This window comes from Crassostrea angulata, chromosome 4 (genome assembly GCF_025612915.1).
Source record: "Crassostrea angulata isolate pt1a10 chromosome 4, ASM2561291v2, whole genome shotgun sequence".
NCBI lineage: Eukaryota > Metazoa > Mollusca > Bivalvia > Ostreida > Ostreidae > Magallana > Magallana angulata.
In genome coordinates, this window is record NC_069114.1 from 24,326,430 (window position 1) to 24,342,335 (window position 15,906).

A 15,906-nucleotide genomic window follows, 5' to 3' on the forward strand; every position below is an offset into this window, starting at 1 on the left:
AATGCAGTTAGCTTATTGTTTTTAATCTAAATATTTGCGAATTTACTAAATCATTACCCGCTTATTATCTATATGCTGCATGAAACCCGTTATCCTTGCTATGGTAGAAATCTTTTCATATTTGTTTTATTTCATTTTTCCTCACCAAATTTCCACATGCTCCAAAATATCATATAACTTAGTGGTGGTTGAATTAATTTTCATCTCATAATTTTTGTTGCAAGACTGATATGTCTACAGAAAGGTGTGACAAGTCGGCATAATGAGCTGGCAAGTCGACATGAGATCCGACAAGTCGGCGTAAAGATTTGACAAGTCGACATAAAGATCTGAAAAGTCGACGAAACTATCTAACAAGTGGTGGTAGCAATCGCAACTCATCGGGCCTTTCCTGCAGGCTCGAAGAAGCTTCATCACAATTGTATCTTAGAATTGCACACAAAATTGAGTCGCTGCCCATCAATTTAAGTATATACATGTATATGCTAAACAGTCTTGTAAGTCTCTTCTGTGGTGTATATCAGATTATATCAGTGAATTTAATGAAGTTTAGACCACATATCAAAAGATAACAAAATATTCTGGATTTATGTCAAGTTTAATTTTCAAAAAAGGGGAGGAGGTTGCATGGACGCATGCGTTATTGATTTCTGCTCGTCTAAAAGACACAAGATGTTGATGTCATTTACTTTTGTGGGGAGATGAATCTCTGAGTGTCAACTTAAACCAACATATTTTTTAGCTGTTCAAAGATTTATCAGAGATTGTGGCATTTTCTCGTAATTTCAGTTTTACTACTTAGACCCAATTCAAACAGAACGTCTGTTTTTAATACATGTACGTTTGTTCAATAATTTAACTACTCTGGTTTAGTAATACTAGTATCCATATATATGTACCTTCCAGTCTAAACTACGATACAGTTGTTAATTGTTATACTTGGTAAGAACCTCGTAAGTTGTAAGAACTTGTGTTCGAACCTTTTGTATATGTTTATGCAATAAAATATGTTCAAACCAAGATGTTGCGATTGAACGATGGTTGATCTAATAATTATATCCTGAACCCTCTGCCATATCAATACTCTTAGTATGGTTGAATCTTCCGCTGAACGCACGTTTAAACATATTAGGTTATGACGATAGTCTAAATAACAATGGCTATTAAAAAAAAACAACAACTGCATATCATCTGTTGGTTTAATGGTGAACAAGAATGAAATAAGAACCTTCAATGGAGGGACATGATCACAATTTGAGCATGACAATTTCCAATTTTCTTTATCATATTTAATTGATTTATTCAATTGCTATTTTCATTATTAAAGCAATTGAGCTGCACTTTTCACGAAGAATTTTTTCTAACGAAAAATGTTATTTTCTACTAAAATGACAAAAATATCATGAATCTTAAATTTCTTTTCGCCAAATTTTTGTGAAAAGGGCCGTTCAGGAACCTTAATTAGAGCAAAATTGAATTATTGTCGTCCTGTACTAAAATTGATTTACAATATGTTCCTTAGAAGATATATGTTTCCTCTGACAAAAATTAATGATTTTTCCAACCTTATTTATCATTTAAGTTTAATTTACATGCAGACTTATCGTACTAGCAGGTTTTTTGCAGCAAAATAAAATTCTAAAAAATCCAGCTCGTATTGCTTTAACAATTTTTCACTTGATTATTTCTAATCGTCAGTCATAATTTGACAATTTTTCACTGAGGTTTTCCTAATTTTCAGTCATAATTTGATAATTCTTCACTGGGGAGTTCTAATTGTCAGTCATAATTTCAGTCACAATATCAGTTGTATGGTTAACGTTATATGCAAGATTGGAGCTCAAAATTATGTGCTATGTAAACAATGTCCATGTCTCGTTTTAATCTGTTCGTATATGTTAGAAATACTCAGTAGCAAGAACACGTTCTGTTTCAGCCAGATTTTTCTTCCCAGATATTTTATTTTATAATAGTTTCAAGTGTCTTTCACATTCAAACTTGTGTGCGGTCTTGTATTTTTGGCATTAAATAAGTAAGCAAAAAACATGGTTCAAGCGTTGTATACGAATCAAAAGGATGCGAGCTCTGCATCTGATTCTTGCTAATTACTCGACGGCTGACAATTTGATTGACTATTAAAATACCCAAATGAAGATTCCTTAACATCAACATTGAAATAATAACATTTGGTATTCTTAAGCTCAAACAGTGACCATGCCTATTCATTAAAACTTGGGAGGTGGGGGTATTTATCAAAACTTGTGAATTACATGTACGTTTGTCAGGTTGATAAACATTTCTAATACAAACGGTTAAATAAGCATCAATGGTGAATGCCGTCCTCTACTGGTCGACCAAGAACAACAACAGATAATACTTGATACCTCTGAAACTCAGAAAAGTATCACTGATCATGGTCGTGAAGAAAAATTAGCAATAAGATGTGGCGGACGATAAGAGAAATTTAGCAAAAAGACAGTGTTACATGCAATTTTTCTTAAATAGCCGTGATAGTCCTATTTGGAAAGGTTGCTCGATTACTAAGCGTGTATACAAAGGCTGCTCGATTACTAAGCGTGTTTACAAAGCCCGCTCGATTACTAAGCGTGTCTACAAAGGCCGCACGATTACCAGGGTTATCTTCATAGGTCGCTCGATAACAAGGCGTATTTTCAAAGGCTGCTCAATTACTAAGCGTGTTTTCAAAGCCCGCTCGATTACTAAGCTTGTCTACAAAGGCCGCACGATTACCAGGCTTATCTTCATAGGTCGCTTAATAAGTAGGCGTATTTTCAAAGGCCGCTCGATTACTAGGCGTGTCTAAAAGGCCGATTGATTATTAGGCTCGTCTACAAAAACCTTTTGTTCATTATTGCAAAATGAAAAAAAGTTGTATAACAGGAGAGGGGCAAACTCAGACGTTTTTTACATTACTTTTCTTTACGACAACGCTCTGGAATTTAAAATGGTTTTTATACCCCCCCCCCCCCCCCCCACTCCGAAGGAGAAGAGGATATACTGTTTTACCCTTGTGTATTTGTCCTTAACAAAAATTTCTGTTGCATTTGTCTCAGCGCACTATTCATTGCAGGTGCTTGAAATTTAACATAGTCTTACTTTAGGCATATCATATGGATATGGTGGGATCCATTTTTGTACCAATCGGACTTCAACTTCCTGTTTGTTAATGTCGACTTTGTTTATCTTTTTAGCCTAAATTTTCAATCAAATTGTTGTCAAAGATTTCTAAGCAACCATTCATAGCAGGTGGCTGAAATTTTTGAACAAACTGTGTGTTTAGGCATACCATTTTTGTACCAATCGAACGTCAACTTCCTGTTAATAATGACTTTGTTTATTTTTTTAGCCTAAATTTTCAATCAATTTTATGTCAAAGATATCAGAGCAACAACTCATTGCAGATGATTAAGATTTAAACTCATTCTTTGTGTAGGCATGCCGTAAAGTGGGATCCATTATTGTACCAATCGGACGCCAACTTCCTGTTAAATGACGACTTTTTTATTTTTAGCTTAAATTTTCAAATTTCCGTCAAAGATTTCTCAGCAACTAGTCATTGCAGATGTTTGAAATTATAACACACTCTTTGTTTAGGCATGTTTTTGATGAGAGCTATTTTTGTTCCTGTTGGAATTCAACTCCCTGTTAAATGTTGACTTTGCTTATTTTGTATATTCACATCAGAGTAGGGGTATTATTAGTGAGCATTGGCTCACAGATATAATGTTGTTTCGAGAGGGGGGTTGGCCACATCTCTTGCCCCGGTACCGGACACCTCGTCGAAAGACAACTCGTCGAAGGCAAAATTCAACTGATCGAAAGTTAAACTCACCGACGCTACATGTCACAGAATGAGAATCATGGATGACAGCAACTCATCGATATCCTCTGAAATAAAAATCTTTGAACACTTCTCAGATTATTTAATAATTTAAAAAAGATTACAATCGAGTCACTCAACCGTTGGAAAACGAATCGGAGATGGCAAGTTGGCAACCATATTAAAATTACCATGAGGGGCTTGCCCATCATATTAGGTTTATGTGAATAAAAAATAATCTTTAATATTATAATAATCATTGTGGGTTTTTTGGTCACTTTCGATGACTGTCGTATCTCTTGTCCGGTGGTTTTCTTCTAAAAATTTGGAGAAAACCACTTAACATGAAAAAGATACAAACAGCGAAATTCTAAAAGATCGTCCATGTATCAGTTATAAAGACTATGAATAAAAAGGACACAAGCCAAAAAAAAAATGAGGAAAATCAATCATTGACAAATGAAATTTATGGAGCAAGCCTAGTTTTATATCAAAATGTTCAAATTTAAGACATAAATAAAGACCAGGGAGCTAGTCTTAGCGCTTCTAAGCTGTTTTAAAAATCCTTTAAAAAATGTCATCGGAATATTAAGTTATCCATATATCTATATGGCATTGATGATTAAGGACCTGACCTGTTTGTTCAGGTGAAAAGTTGCATTGCTATGTTTGATAACTCGAGCTCCTTGTAAACCCGAGTAAAAATGGGTTTTTTAAAAAGAAAATCAAAAGCAATGTTCAATCTCGTCCATAATATTTGTCTTCTACACGTATCAAGAAGATTTCAAAATGTCTTCTGAGAGAGAGAGAGAGAGAGAGAGAGAGAGAGAGAGAGAGAGAGAGAGATATCAGTGATTCAGACATCGGAATTTTAACACTGTTAAAACAACATATTATAAATAAAGTTCCTCCCAGTGTAGGTCATTTGTATTTGTTTTGTCTATCAGTCAGAATAGCTGACCGGGAAATGTTTTGCTAAGTGGATTTTTAATACGGATATATGCATGTTATTTTGATAGGCTGTCCCGTATGTCAACTCCATACAAATATCTGATTCACTGATATATTTTATGGAAATTTGACATTTATGAAATCCCTGATTAAGAAATGATCAGAATTTTAAAGAATTGGCTATCATTAATCCAAGTTGCATTGCATTGACATCAAAATTGAAACCAGGCCCTGGATCATGAAGCTATCTTAGACTTAGGTCATAATTTTTATGCATTTTATAAGTTTTATGATAACATACAAACAAATTCGAAACATGTTTTAGGATTGTTTCCCAATCGTGTTGCTACCTACACACTTCAATTAAAAGGTTAATAAGTTTTTGGTGAATGATGCTCCAATATGATACATTTATATCTTTGGCATGCGAAATTTGTAGCTTCAACTATATTTTTAAAAAATCAAAGTACTGAAAGTGTTGGAAAGGACTGACAGCATTGTTGGGAATATTTGCATAAAGATTTTAATTCGTAGTAATGTAAAAGATACTTCGCAAGCTAAGATACGCCTATGTCCTCTATCTCCATGAATATCTGAGTTCGTGTATTTTATCTCAAAAGCCGTTTAAATTTATTTCTTATGTTAAATGTCATCCTTGCACGAGAATGTCAATCTGCTGGGTCATGGATTCATGGTCAAGACTTCCGTAAATCCCCTCCCCCACATGTTCTTTTTTACCTCTATATGTTTAAGCTGGGAAATGATTTCACCATTTTTAAATTTTTTAACCCAAACTGTATCCCCCTTTAGGCAGGTGTCGTGGATTACATAGTTTGCGTTCCCTCCCACCAAAGGCACTACATGTACATAGCACAATTGGTCAAGTTTTGCTTTGTAGTCTCAGGGGATAAGTTTTTAATGTTCAAAAGTTTCTGACGGACGTTCGACTAACAATAGCCGAACGTAATAAAAGACCACTCAGGAGACCCCAAAATTGATTGGATATACAGTAAAAGTTATGTAACAGTGGGTTAAATGTTTTTTTTCCCCTCAATCAATAGATGTTTTATCTTTCACTGACATCAATATGTATATATAGCCAGTTCAGGGAATAGCTAATACATAGAAACCACCTGTTACATACGATTAAAAAAAATATAGCACGTTGTTTAAGTACATCATGTTTAAACTAATACTGAATTTTTTTTAAAATAAATTGAATGATCACAGGTTTGCCTTTAATAATTCAATCATTACTGATTTACCTAATGTTGTAAACTTATCCGTAGAAAGAAACACCAGAATTTCATCTTAGTTTGACGATGTGTTCGTTCAAAAAATAAGACAAAACTTGACTTAGTAAATCCCCTCCCCCTCCCCCCCACCCCCACGAAAAGACTGCTAGGGTTACCGGTAGATACGTGCTTTAAAATAAATAAAACTTGTTTATTAACATCAAAACCAAAAATCTAAGTTGAGTAACCATTGAAACAACGTTATGTTTACCTGTTGGAAGAGACTGTTGGCTTGGGTACATGTAAATATTCCGACTGCGTGGGCAGTCTGCTGCCTCATAACGTACCTATCATCACGAGGTCAATGCCTGTTTTACTCTAACAGAAACAAACACTCCAAGTCATAAAAACTAAATTACTCCCGGGTTGAGGACTTCGAAGGCAGCGCACAGCCTTTTATATCCCTCCAAGGCTGAACTTTCAATAAATGGGGAAACTTTGATATTACGGATTTAATGTCTTGAGGACTCAGTTTGCTAGGTGAAATACGGCCTTTCGAGACTTTCCGTCTCCTTGAGATTTCTAGTCTCCAATGATAAATTCAAGAGTCTTTTACGTAATCATGTAAATACACATAGATTGTTGACGGCGCAATGGGCAAAGTACTCTGTTGCATTGAATGAATGAGATATTGCATGTAAAAACGTTTGAATGAATATTGTGAGACTAAACAATGGCACCAAATTAGGACAACAGTCGGACTTGATTCCAACAATTTCATTAATTTTCTTAGAAAATAAAATCCCCTTTATAAAAAAAAAGATAACATGATACGTTCACAGGTCACCATGGTAAAAGTGTGTTTACGAGAGTTGTCCCTCAGTAAACAGGAAGTGGTAAACATTTTAGGTAAAAGTCGTGACAAGACGTACGTACTGTGCTGCGGTATTTTAGACAGGCACGTAGCATCGTTTTTGAAAGTGGGGGGGCCAGACCCATCCAAAAATTTTGACAAGCAAACAAAAAAAAAATAAAAAAGGAAAATTTAAAGTTTCCAAAAATCTTCAAAATCCTAATCCGTGGGGGGGGGGGGGGGGGGGGGGGGGGGTAGGCTCAACTATACTACCAAAAAAAAGTTCTTCCCTACCAAAAAATTTTTGACCTCCAAATCATGAATTTCCTAATCCGTGCGGGGGGGGGGGGGGGGGGGGGGGGGCAAGCAACTTCAATTTGACTACTCATTTCCTTATTTTCATATCAATTTTTTACTAACTTTCAAAAAAGTGGGGGGGCCAACTCCATTATAATACATTTTTTTATATGCAAATTTTAAAAAAATTGTTGCTGCGAGAAAAAGTGGGGGGCCAGGCCCCCCCTGGCCCCCCCTGATGCTACGTGCCTGTTAGAATCCTCGTTGTCTCCTTATCAGCCTATATTAATAAAGCCTTGACATGAGTAAAAATAAAAATTAATCAAATATTAATGATTAAATATCCTTTCATATCTGGGTCCTATTCCAGAGGAAGTTACCGGTATTTTACTACACTGCGTCTGTTACTTCATCTCTATAATTCATATTGCAAAAATCTTAAAATACTACACTAAGTAATGCATGTACCTAAAATCTTGAATTTACCCATTTTTTTCATACGATAACAAGGTTGCTGAACATTTTCCCGGGCGATAATAGTTGGTCACTTGAATTTAAATGCATAAAATACGTCATTTAACAATACATATATTTACAATCTGTCCACATCGACGTAACATGGCACATTCAATTGATTTAACATTGTAGTTAGCTTGCATATACATAAGGACAGATGATTAAATTTGATGATATGCTGGTACATGTAGGTTTTCCATACTTGCATACACGTCTCTAGCGTATGAACCTTTTTTATGCATGACAGTTGTTTCCGGGTTTGAAAGGTACTCAGTGTATTCGATGTAAACAAACGTTCCCTTGTTGTCTTATTTATGGACCCAGAGAGAAGAATTCGACATAACGAACTGTATGGAAATACACACATCAAGCGATATAGAATTGTTGTTTTCAGATCAAGCGTACAGAGTTTGAGAAACTCCGCCAAGAAGTGTTTTATAAATTGCACACAGATCAAGCATTTTGTGCGGCGCTGCCATGGGAACGTTTTCTAATGTTACCCTCACTATGTCCTCTAATTTAACAAAAATGTTTGTTATATGCGCATAATTATGGGGGCGTGAATTGCATATTCCTGCACAAAACAACCGCTATTTATAATAGACATCCAATCTCATGTTCTTTTTTATTAGACACAAATTCTCAGAATTTTATCGGTTGTACTGCATTTTTGGAATTTAATTTTGCTCTAAATCCTAGAATTCGTGTAAAGATTGTATTCAGAGTACTAGGATCACAAACATATGAAGTGTCCAACCGTTTGATTTTATTTTCTGGAGTGTATACCTTTTCTGGGAACCTAATATCGCCCTAAATCCTGACATACTTACCCAGTATAGCTGTGGCTTGGTTTCATGGAACTTGGTATGTTGAGTTTGATTTGATTCAATTAGATGATCAGAAAGCCGACACACAATTAAAGATTTCATCAAAGTTGTGGACCAGACATATGTTGTTTTATATCAACACAATACACGGTGATTAAATATATATTATCTTTCCTAACTTTCCTCTCATTACAAAAGCGGTAGGATAATGGTATTGCAGACAAACAGCAAACATCAGAAGGCTGAAATTTTAATGCTTCAAATGATTCTTAAAAGTGCATGTCCATACTCCCCCTCTCCCTTATAAATCTGCCCCTGGGGAAAATAAAATTCTGTGGAGCGGATCATAGGGATGTCCACCCACATATTTCAACTTGATTAGCTTAAAAATTCAGAAATGATTTCTAGAAAAACACTAATCTTCTTCCGATGTTGACGCCAAAATGAAGATAATTTTTTGTTTACAATAAAATAAATGATTTTTAGGCATGTCACTGGGTTCTGTCCCGCGGGGCTCTTATCTGTGCGAGCTTATGAGTCAGCCATTCGCTGAGTTAACGATATTCTCTATTCCTGCTAACATACACTTGAAAACGAAACGGATGTGAGGAGTTGGGTGAAATATATACGGCAAACATCATACATCATATACGTATTATCTACATCTTGTCTCCGTGTGTTGCTATCAATAAATTCTGCTGATTTGTTTTCGATGTCCTTCAAATCTATGAAAAAAAACTAGGGTGCAAATATAAACATATGTATCTTGCTTTAAATTTATAGTTGAGATCCATCACTGAAGTACTGTTCTTCTTAGTTGGATCCGCGCCCGTGGATCCCCTCTACTGTATACTACCCCCTATCAATGATAAGAACCCCGGCTTATCGCATTGCTTTCATTGGCTCTCCTACTTCAACAGTTTAAAAATCCCCTGTCTCTTCACATCACCAGTCGACGTCTGCTCATCTCGCCGTCTCCCCGCCGTCCTAGCGTGTGCGGTTCAGTGTCTTATATTTTTTGTACTTGCCTGCTTGCTGTGTGTCTGTCCGTGAGAATGTCGAAGCCCGAACTTCCCCGCGGGTACCTGGGCGCCCAACCCAAGTTCTCTGAGTTCAAACTGAGTACGCTCAGCCACAATGAGCCCGAAATTACCACCGACTCAAACGAGGTAGGTTTTCCAATTGTCAAATTATCATAACTCATGTTCATGTCAGTTTTATTTCACAATATCTGAGAAATTTATTTGTGTTAAAATTAAGTTAAATGTACTTGAAAGTTCCTTGAATACAACACGTTGGATGCCATTTCAAATTGTTATCCTTTAGTTAAAAGTTCCATGCAAATTTACGATGAATTTATCCTATTCAAATGCGTCTCCGAAAATCTTTTACTTTTAAAATTCGGAATTTTAAAAGAGGAGTTCATAGAGTCACAGGGAAAAAAGACTGAAATTTTTAATGGATTTGGGTGTGTCCATTTCACTGACTCCGCGTTATTTCGACAACAGATGGGGCCAATGAAGAGTTTATTGAAAAATCAATCGGCGATTTAAATCAAATCAATAAATGCACGGTGTTTGAGGGTGGACAGGTAAATTATCAGGTGACTCGGCAGGTCGCTAGGATGTAGCATCAGGAGAGAGAGAGAGAGAGAGAGAGAGAGAGACTTTACCGTGAATAAGTATCACTGAGATGTTGTGAGATAAACTTTGTTGGCGCGAGACTTCAGAGCTAGGTTCCCGCCATACATCTGATATTACGCTTATTATTATCAATCTATCTGGTGTTAACGTCTGAAACCCGTGTAAGACCCTCCTCTATCTTGCCCCACATTACAGACTTATGCAACAATCTCAGGGTTTTAATTAAAGGGTGCTTTTTTCGCACAGCGTATTCTTAAGGCATCAGCATGTTTCATCACGGAGAATGCTAATTACGAACTTCTTCGCTGAGTTCGCTCCTTTATTTTTTTCTTCCCTTTTTTTCGATGAGTTCGTTTACATTGAAACATAAGTGATTCAATAAAAACGATTTCATTTGCTCTGAGCTTTGAAGTTTTATTTATATACCGAGCGCTGCTTAACTCGCCAAGAGTCGGCTGAAGGATAATTTCAGCGGAAGATTTCGAGGGGAATCAGAGCATTATTATAGTAAAGTTTTCCTGTGTACTGTCGGAATACACGGGGAAGATGTATAGCGCTGTAAGCTTGTTTGACAGATTTCTAATCTAGTGAATTACCTAGCGCCATTGTTAGCATTTTCTCTTCTCTGGCGCGCTAGCACATTTCATTTGGAAAAATGCGAAGGTGGATCTCTCTCAACTCAATTTTTAAATATTTTTTAGACATCTACATTTTGTCGTATTAATTTTAAATTCATCATCACTTCAAAAAAAAAGGACATACCAAGTTTTATGTGTAGTTTTCCTAATCAAGCGAATGGTTTTAAAGACGGTTTGAAACAACCAATGTACATGTATCAAATGATCTTCGATTCAATGACATATGATTCCGCCCCTAGCTCCCAACCCCTTTCCCTTTTAATTTCGTAATGTTAAATTTTAGATACATTCACACAGTTTTAACACGTAATTGAACTTACGTATGCTAGCATAGGTGGAAAACCTTGCCAATATTAGATCAGAAAAGGAATTTTTCCGCATTTGATATGTGTCATGACTTACACAAGTTTTCGAGTACTTCGTGTCTGTAATAATAATTAGGTTTTCTCCTCTTGTTATCAAATAAATGCCAAGCTTGCTATTTACAATGGATTACTATCGACCATTCAGATCAATGGCTCCATGTCAACGCCCCTTGTGATCGCCACTATAGGATGTGGGTAGGGAGTGTGCGAAGGTTATTAGGAGCGGATTCAAGATTTTTTATCTTCACGGGGCATACATTCAGTTAACAGGTTGCGGGAAGTGGTAGTAGGTGTCAAATTATCAAATATTTTTTTTTTTTAATGCAGCTTTATTAAAAATGCCTTTGTTATATAGTACAGTAAAGTGTAGTATAACAATCGATTTGAATGAATCATGTTTTCATAAAATTTGCAGCATACCAATATGGGTATCTCAATAATAACATATAAACTGTAGCTAATTCCAAATAAACTGTTGAATTTTCATTTTATTTAATTTTAATTTCGTTCAGTTGGTAAAATTTTCTGTTCTAAATTGGTTAAACTGCATATAAATGTGTTGCGATAAGAAAATACTGCACACCACGCTGATTTTTATGTAATGCTGTAACAATCACACCCTATAATCACAATTTGATTAGTTTTTGTCATTCATACTGATTATATATTATTAGTAATTTGTTAGAACATTATGAACAACAATCGACTGGAAGAAATACCCATTGGATGTAAATCTTGTCAAAAGATACCATAGATTAATTACTAACACCCAACCTCCTTCAAAAGAACCCCAAAGCAAACAAACAAAAAAGTACAAAACGTGGATCTATTTGTGGCATTTTATTCTGATAACGCTGAAACACTATTTTGAAATTATTTATTTGGTTTTTTTTTTAAATTTGTTATCAACAAATGTCAAAAAAGGGGGGGGGGGGAGGGGGTAATAGCTAACTGTGTTTTGGCGTGTTCTAATACATGTAATGGTATACTAAGTACTATGAAACGAAGCAATGTCGGCCAGCACGCTCAAGGACAGAGGAAAAAACCTGTCTTATTTAAATATTAAAAAAAAAAAAAACCGAGAGATTTTCTATTTTGACAAGCAAAATAGCTCACCGACTGCTGGTTGTAAGTGATAAAATAGATATACAAATCACAGGCAAATTATCGCAGCTTGTCAAAAATAGCTCGTCTGGGGTCCTACTAAATACAGGAAAGCAGCTATCTGATCCGATGAGATTCGCCTACGTGCAGAGAACCCTGGCGGTTGCAAACTTGGATTAGATTTTCATTATTTGTCGATCTGGCCTTGCTTATTTTTTCAATTACTCGCTTTTTATTGTTGAAAGAAAAATAAGTATAGATAAATGAGTTTACCGGTATTTATCTGTGAATCTGTTCTACCATCATATCTACATGTAGGTCTAGCACTTTTTTCGAATCTCAGCAGAAACAAAAACTCTTATTATTCGGTTAGGATATCAAATGAATCAGCTTGATCTTGATAAGAAATAATAAAGCACTAGAGCTTTTGTCTTAAAAACAAGACCAACGAAGTAAACGCCATTCTTATAAACGCCGAAGTCAGGTGACTGTCATGTTGTGAATTTTGAATTTACCGGGTGGCAGTAAATACAAAATTCACAAGTTGTCATGTTGTGAATTTTGTATTTACTGCCACCCGGTAAATTCAAAATTCACAACATGACATGACCAAGAGCTCCCACCGGAAGTCCAGGGTATAAATGCCTTATATAATGTCTTAAAAATTAAGTTCAATGATTCGTGAAATAAATTGGGCGAGGTTTGTAGACATATGGACTTAATTAGAGAACCTTCATCTACAGACCTGTCTATGTCGATTTGAATGATCTGCTCGCCAATTTGCCAGTAATAAAGACTAAGCACACTAAGACCCACAGTCTCTTTAGGCCATTTATGAAAGAGTGAGAATTAAGGGAAATGATAAACCTTGAATTGGTCAGTGGCGGAGATAAACGAGTGCTTATCTTAAAAGCTTGTTGATGTTTTGGCTAGGATAAAAACTGTTCCTGGTCAACACTCCCAGTCGGATGATCGCTGATTCTTAATAGGTCTGATAACAAAACAGAACATTCAATTCCGTCACTATCTAAAATCCCAAATAGAGCGTCCATATTTTTAGGAAGCATTGATTTCTTTCTTATGTATATTATCTATCATTTATGGTGTGATGAAAATTTCCATCACTTTACAATATCGAAAACAAATACATTATTAAAGTCTTTGATCCAGACATTGCTTCAAAGAACTCATCTCACTTGAATAAATACAAGTACATGGTTTCTGTATATTTTCTCTTTTAAGGTAGAGGTCAAATTCCGCATGGGTCAGCCGGTCAAGGTCACTGGAAACTTGATAGAGACCAGCACGACCAAGGACTACTCCAATCTACTCTTCACTCAGACCCAGGGGGACGTTGTCAGTTATATCATCCAGCTGCCTAACCCTGGCTTTTACAAGCTCCAAATTTACGCACTGCCCGTGAGCGATGATAGCAAGACACTTCCGGGGGTGTTCAACTACTTGATCAACTGTACCCGCGCCCCCAAACCCGTCCAGCCCTTCCCCAAACAGTACGCCCAATGGAAGGAAGGCTGCTATCTCTATGAGCCGCTGACCATCCCTAATGCAGACGGCACTGTCAATTTCAAAGCGGTGGTCCCTAAGGGTAAACAAGTCGCCGTCACTGTGAACGACACGTGGACTCAACTCAAAAATGCCGGAAGTGACGTATGGGAAGGCGCCGTTAAAATTGTAAAAAACTCTCGGGTTACCCTGAATGTTAACTACGGAGGAGATGAATCGAAGTATTCAACTCTTCTGGAGTACAACTTGTGAAGTTGTGAAGAATAAATATTTTAGAACATTTTAAAAAATAGACTTCTTTCCAATTTTATATAGACGCTCTTGTGATTACTAGGAAGTTACTTAGATCAACATTTTAAAAAAAATTCTAGATTTTTACTAATATACATCGCTTACATTTTTGGAGATTCTAGGGACTTGGTGTCAGGGTTTACTTGAAGCTTAATGACATGTTAAAAACCCTTATTTTATAGTCTTAGATCTAACACAGTTGTAATGTTTCTATGTTTATCGCTTTATGATTAACAAACACATAAACCCTGTGGCTTTACAGCGCAATAAAACAAGATAAAGCCTTCATAATTTATGGATTTTTCTGTTTTGAATTCAGCTTCATAAATTGTTGTACTTTGACGTGGTCTTATAAACATATATTTATGTCAAGACGATTATCGCAAAGGATGATGGGTAGTATCAAGACAACAGTATCAGCCGCGACCGAATAAGAATCAGCACACGCACGAATGTTGAAAATAGATAAGGTAAATTATCTCTGGATGAAATGATTTGATATCGGGCACGCAGACAGAGGAATCAAAGGATTCAAAATTCAAAATAAAGTAAACCAGGCTTTAAGCAAAGCCATAAAGACAAATGATTTTACTTTGCCGGATCCGTAATTCATTTTATTCGTATAACTAATTCGTAATAATATAAGTATTGTAGTGAAGTCGCAATATTCATTGGGGCATTTAAAATTAATAACTTTGGAAACCAAAATATATTAAACATTGTAAACAGAAGGGGAAGTAAATACAATTGGTATTGTAAACTTTAAAAAAACTTAATCCATTATACTTTCATCCTTCTTTATCACGTAAAGCTTTACATCCCGCCAGTGTATATATTGGCATAACGTAAAAATAAAGTCGTTAAAAAAGGAAATAATTTCATTACATTCTATTTCTACGGGGGTCAAAATCAACTTTAAGCTATCCGTTAATTCGTTATATATATCCGAGTTAATGAAAAGCGTACTTTTTTACACTTCATCCCACAACACACTACATGTAGTTTGCTATATTCGAGATTTCGCTATATTCTTCTTCATACTAAACAAGCAGTACAGTCAGTAGTACAACATTTGACAAGTTTGGGGTCTCATCGATATTTACTTTGATCAACACGTTTTTTTTCTCCAAAAAGTACATACTGTACATCGATCGTACTTGGACCCGATACTAAGTGTATTCGTTTATTATTTGTTCCCTGTAAAAACTGACAGGACTGCACAAACACGCCCTTATATTGATCGGTCAAAACCTTCAGCAACCTAAGAAAAATCCCGGACTGAAATAAATAATCACGATGATGTCTGACTCCAGTTCCCTTAGAGGAAGATATGACTGTTCCTTTTATCTAACGTAAAGATGTTTATAAAAATTTTTAGTTAATATATAACTATGATTCTTTACGACATATTTATTAATTTATTAAAAGAAAGATGTAAATATAAACAATAAAATACGCAGGTTATGTCTGCAATGTCGCTATCTTCCCATCCCGCATGAATCACCAAAGAAAGAAATAGAAAGCTAACGCGGGTTATGTATTTTTACTGCAATGTCGCTACCTTCATATCCCGAATGAATCCCCCAAAAAAGCATTTAATTGTTTAAATAACTACTAGCACCATTATATATAATTTATGCACTACTATTTTTTCATTGATATGTGGAGTTTCATTCCATTTTACCTCAAAAAGAATTCTTCTTCTTGATTAAATATATTACGTGTTCCCCTCCCTGGTGTGTTTAAAATTATTTAAAAACACGGATAAAAAAGACTGCAGAGAACAATAAAACCAAAAATTTTTCAGACACAGTCAAGACT

General features: G+C 35.6%; 1 protein-coding gene across 1 annotated transcript; it reads left to right on the top strand.

Annotated features, from left to right (window-relative positions):
* The first annotated feature begins 9,445 nt into the window (after positions 1-9,445).
* Positions 9,446-14,376, top strand: LOC128180278 (kyphoscoliosis peptidase-like). The gene is made up of 2 exons (XM_052848252.1): positions 9,446-9,689; positions 13,513-14,376. The coding sequence occupies exons 1-2, from the start codon at positions 9,576-9,578 to the stop codon at positions 14,044-14,046; spliced, it is 648 nt and encodes a 215-aa protein (XP_052704212.1). The 5' UTR covers positions 9,446-9,575; the 3' UTR covers positions 14,047-14,376.
* The last annotated feature ends 1,530 nt before the right edge of the window (positions 14,377-15,906 follow it).

Bases quoted from the DNA above. Each gene is read 5' to 3' on its own strand.
- LOC128180278 (XM_052848252.1), top strand. From the start codon at position 9,576: ATGTCGAAGCCCGAACTTCCCCGCGGGTACCTGGGCGCCCAACCCAAG. The intron at 9,690-13,512 runs GTAGGTTTTCCA...TTCTCTTTTAAG, and splicing joins TTACCACCGACTCAAACGAG to GTAGAGGTCAAATTCCGCAT.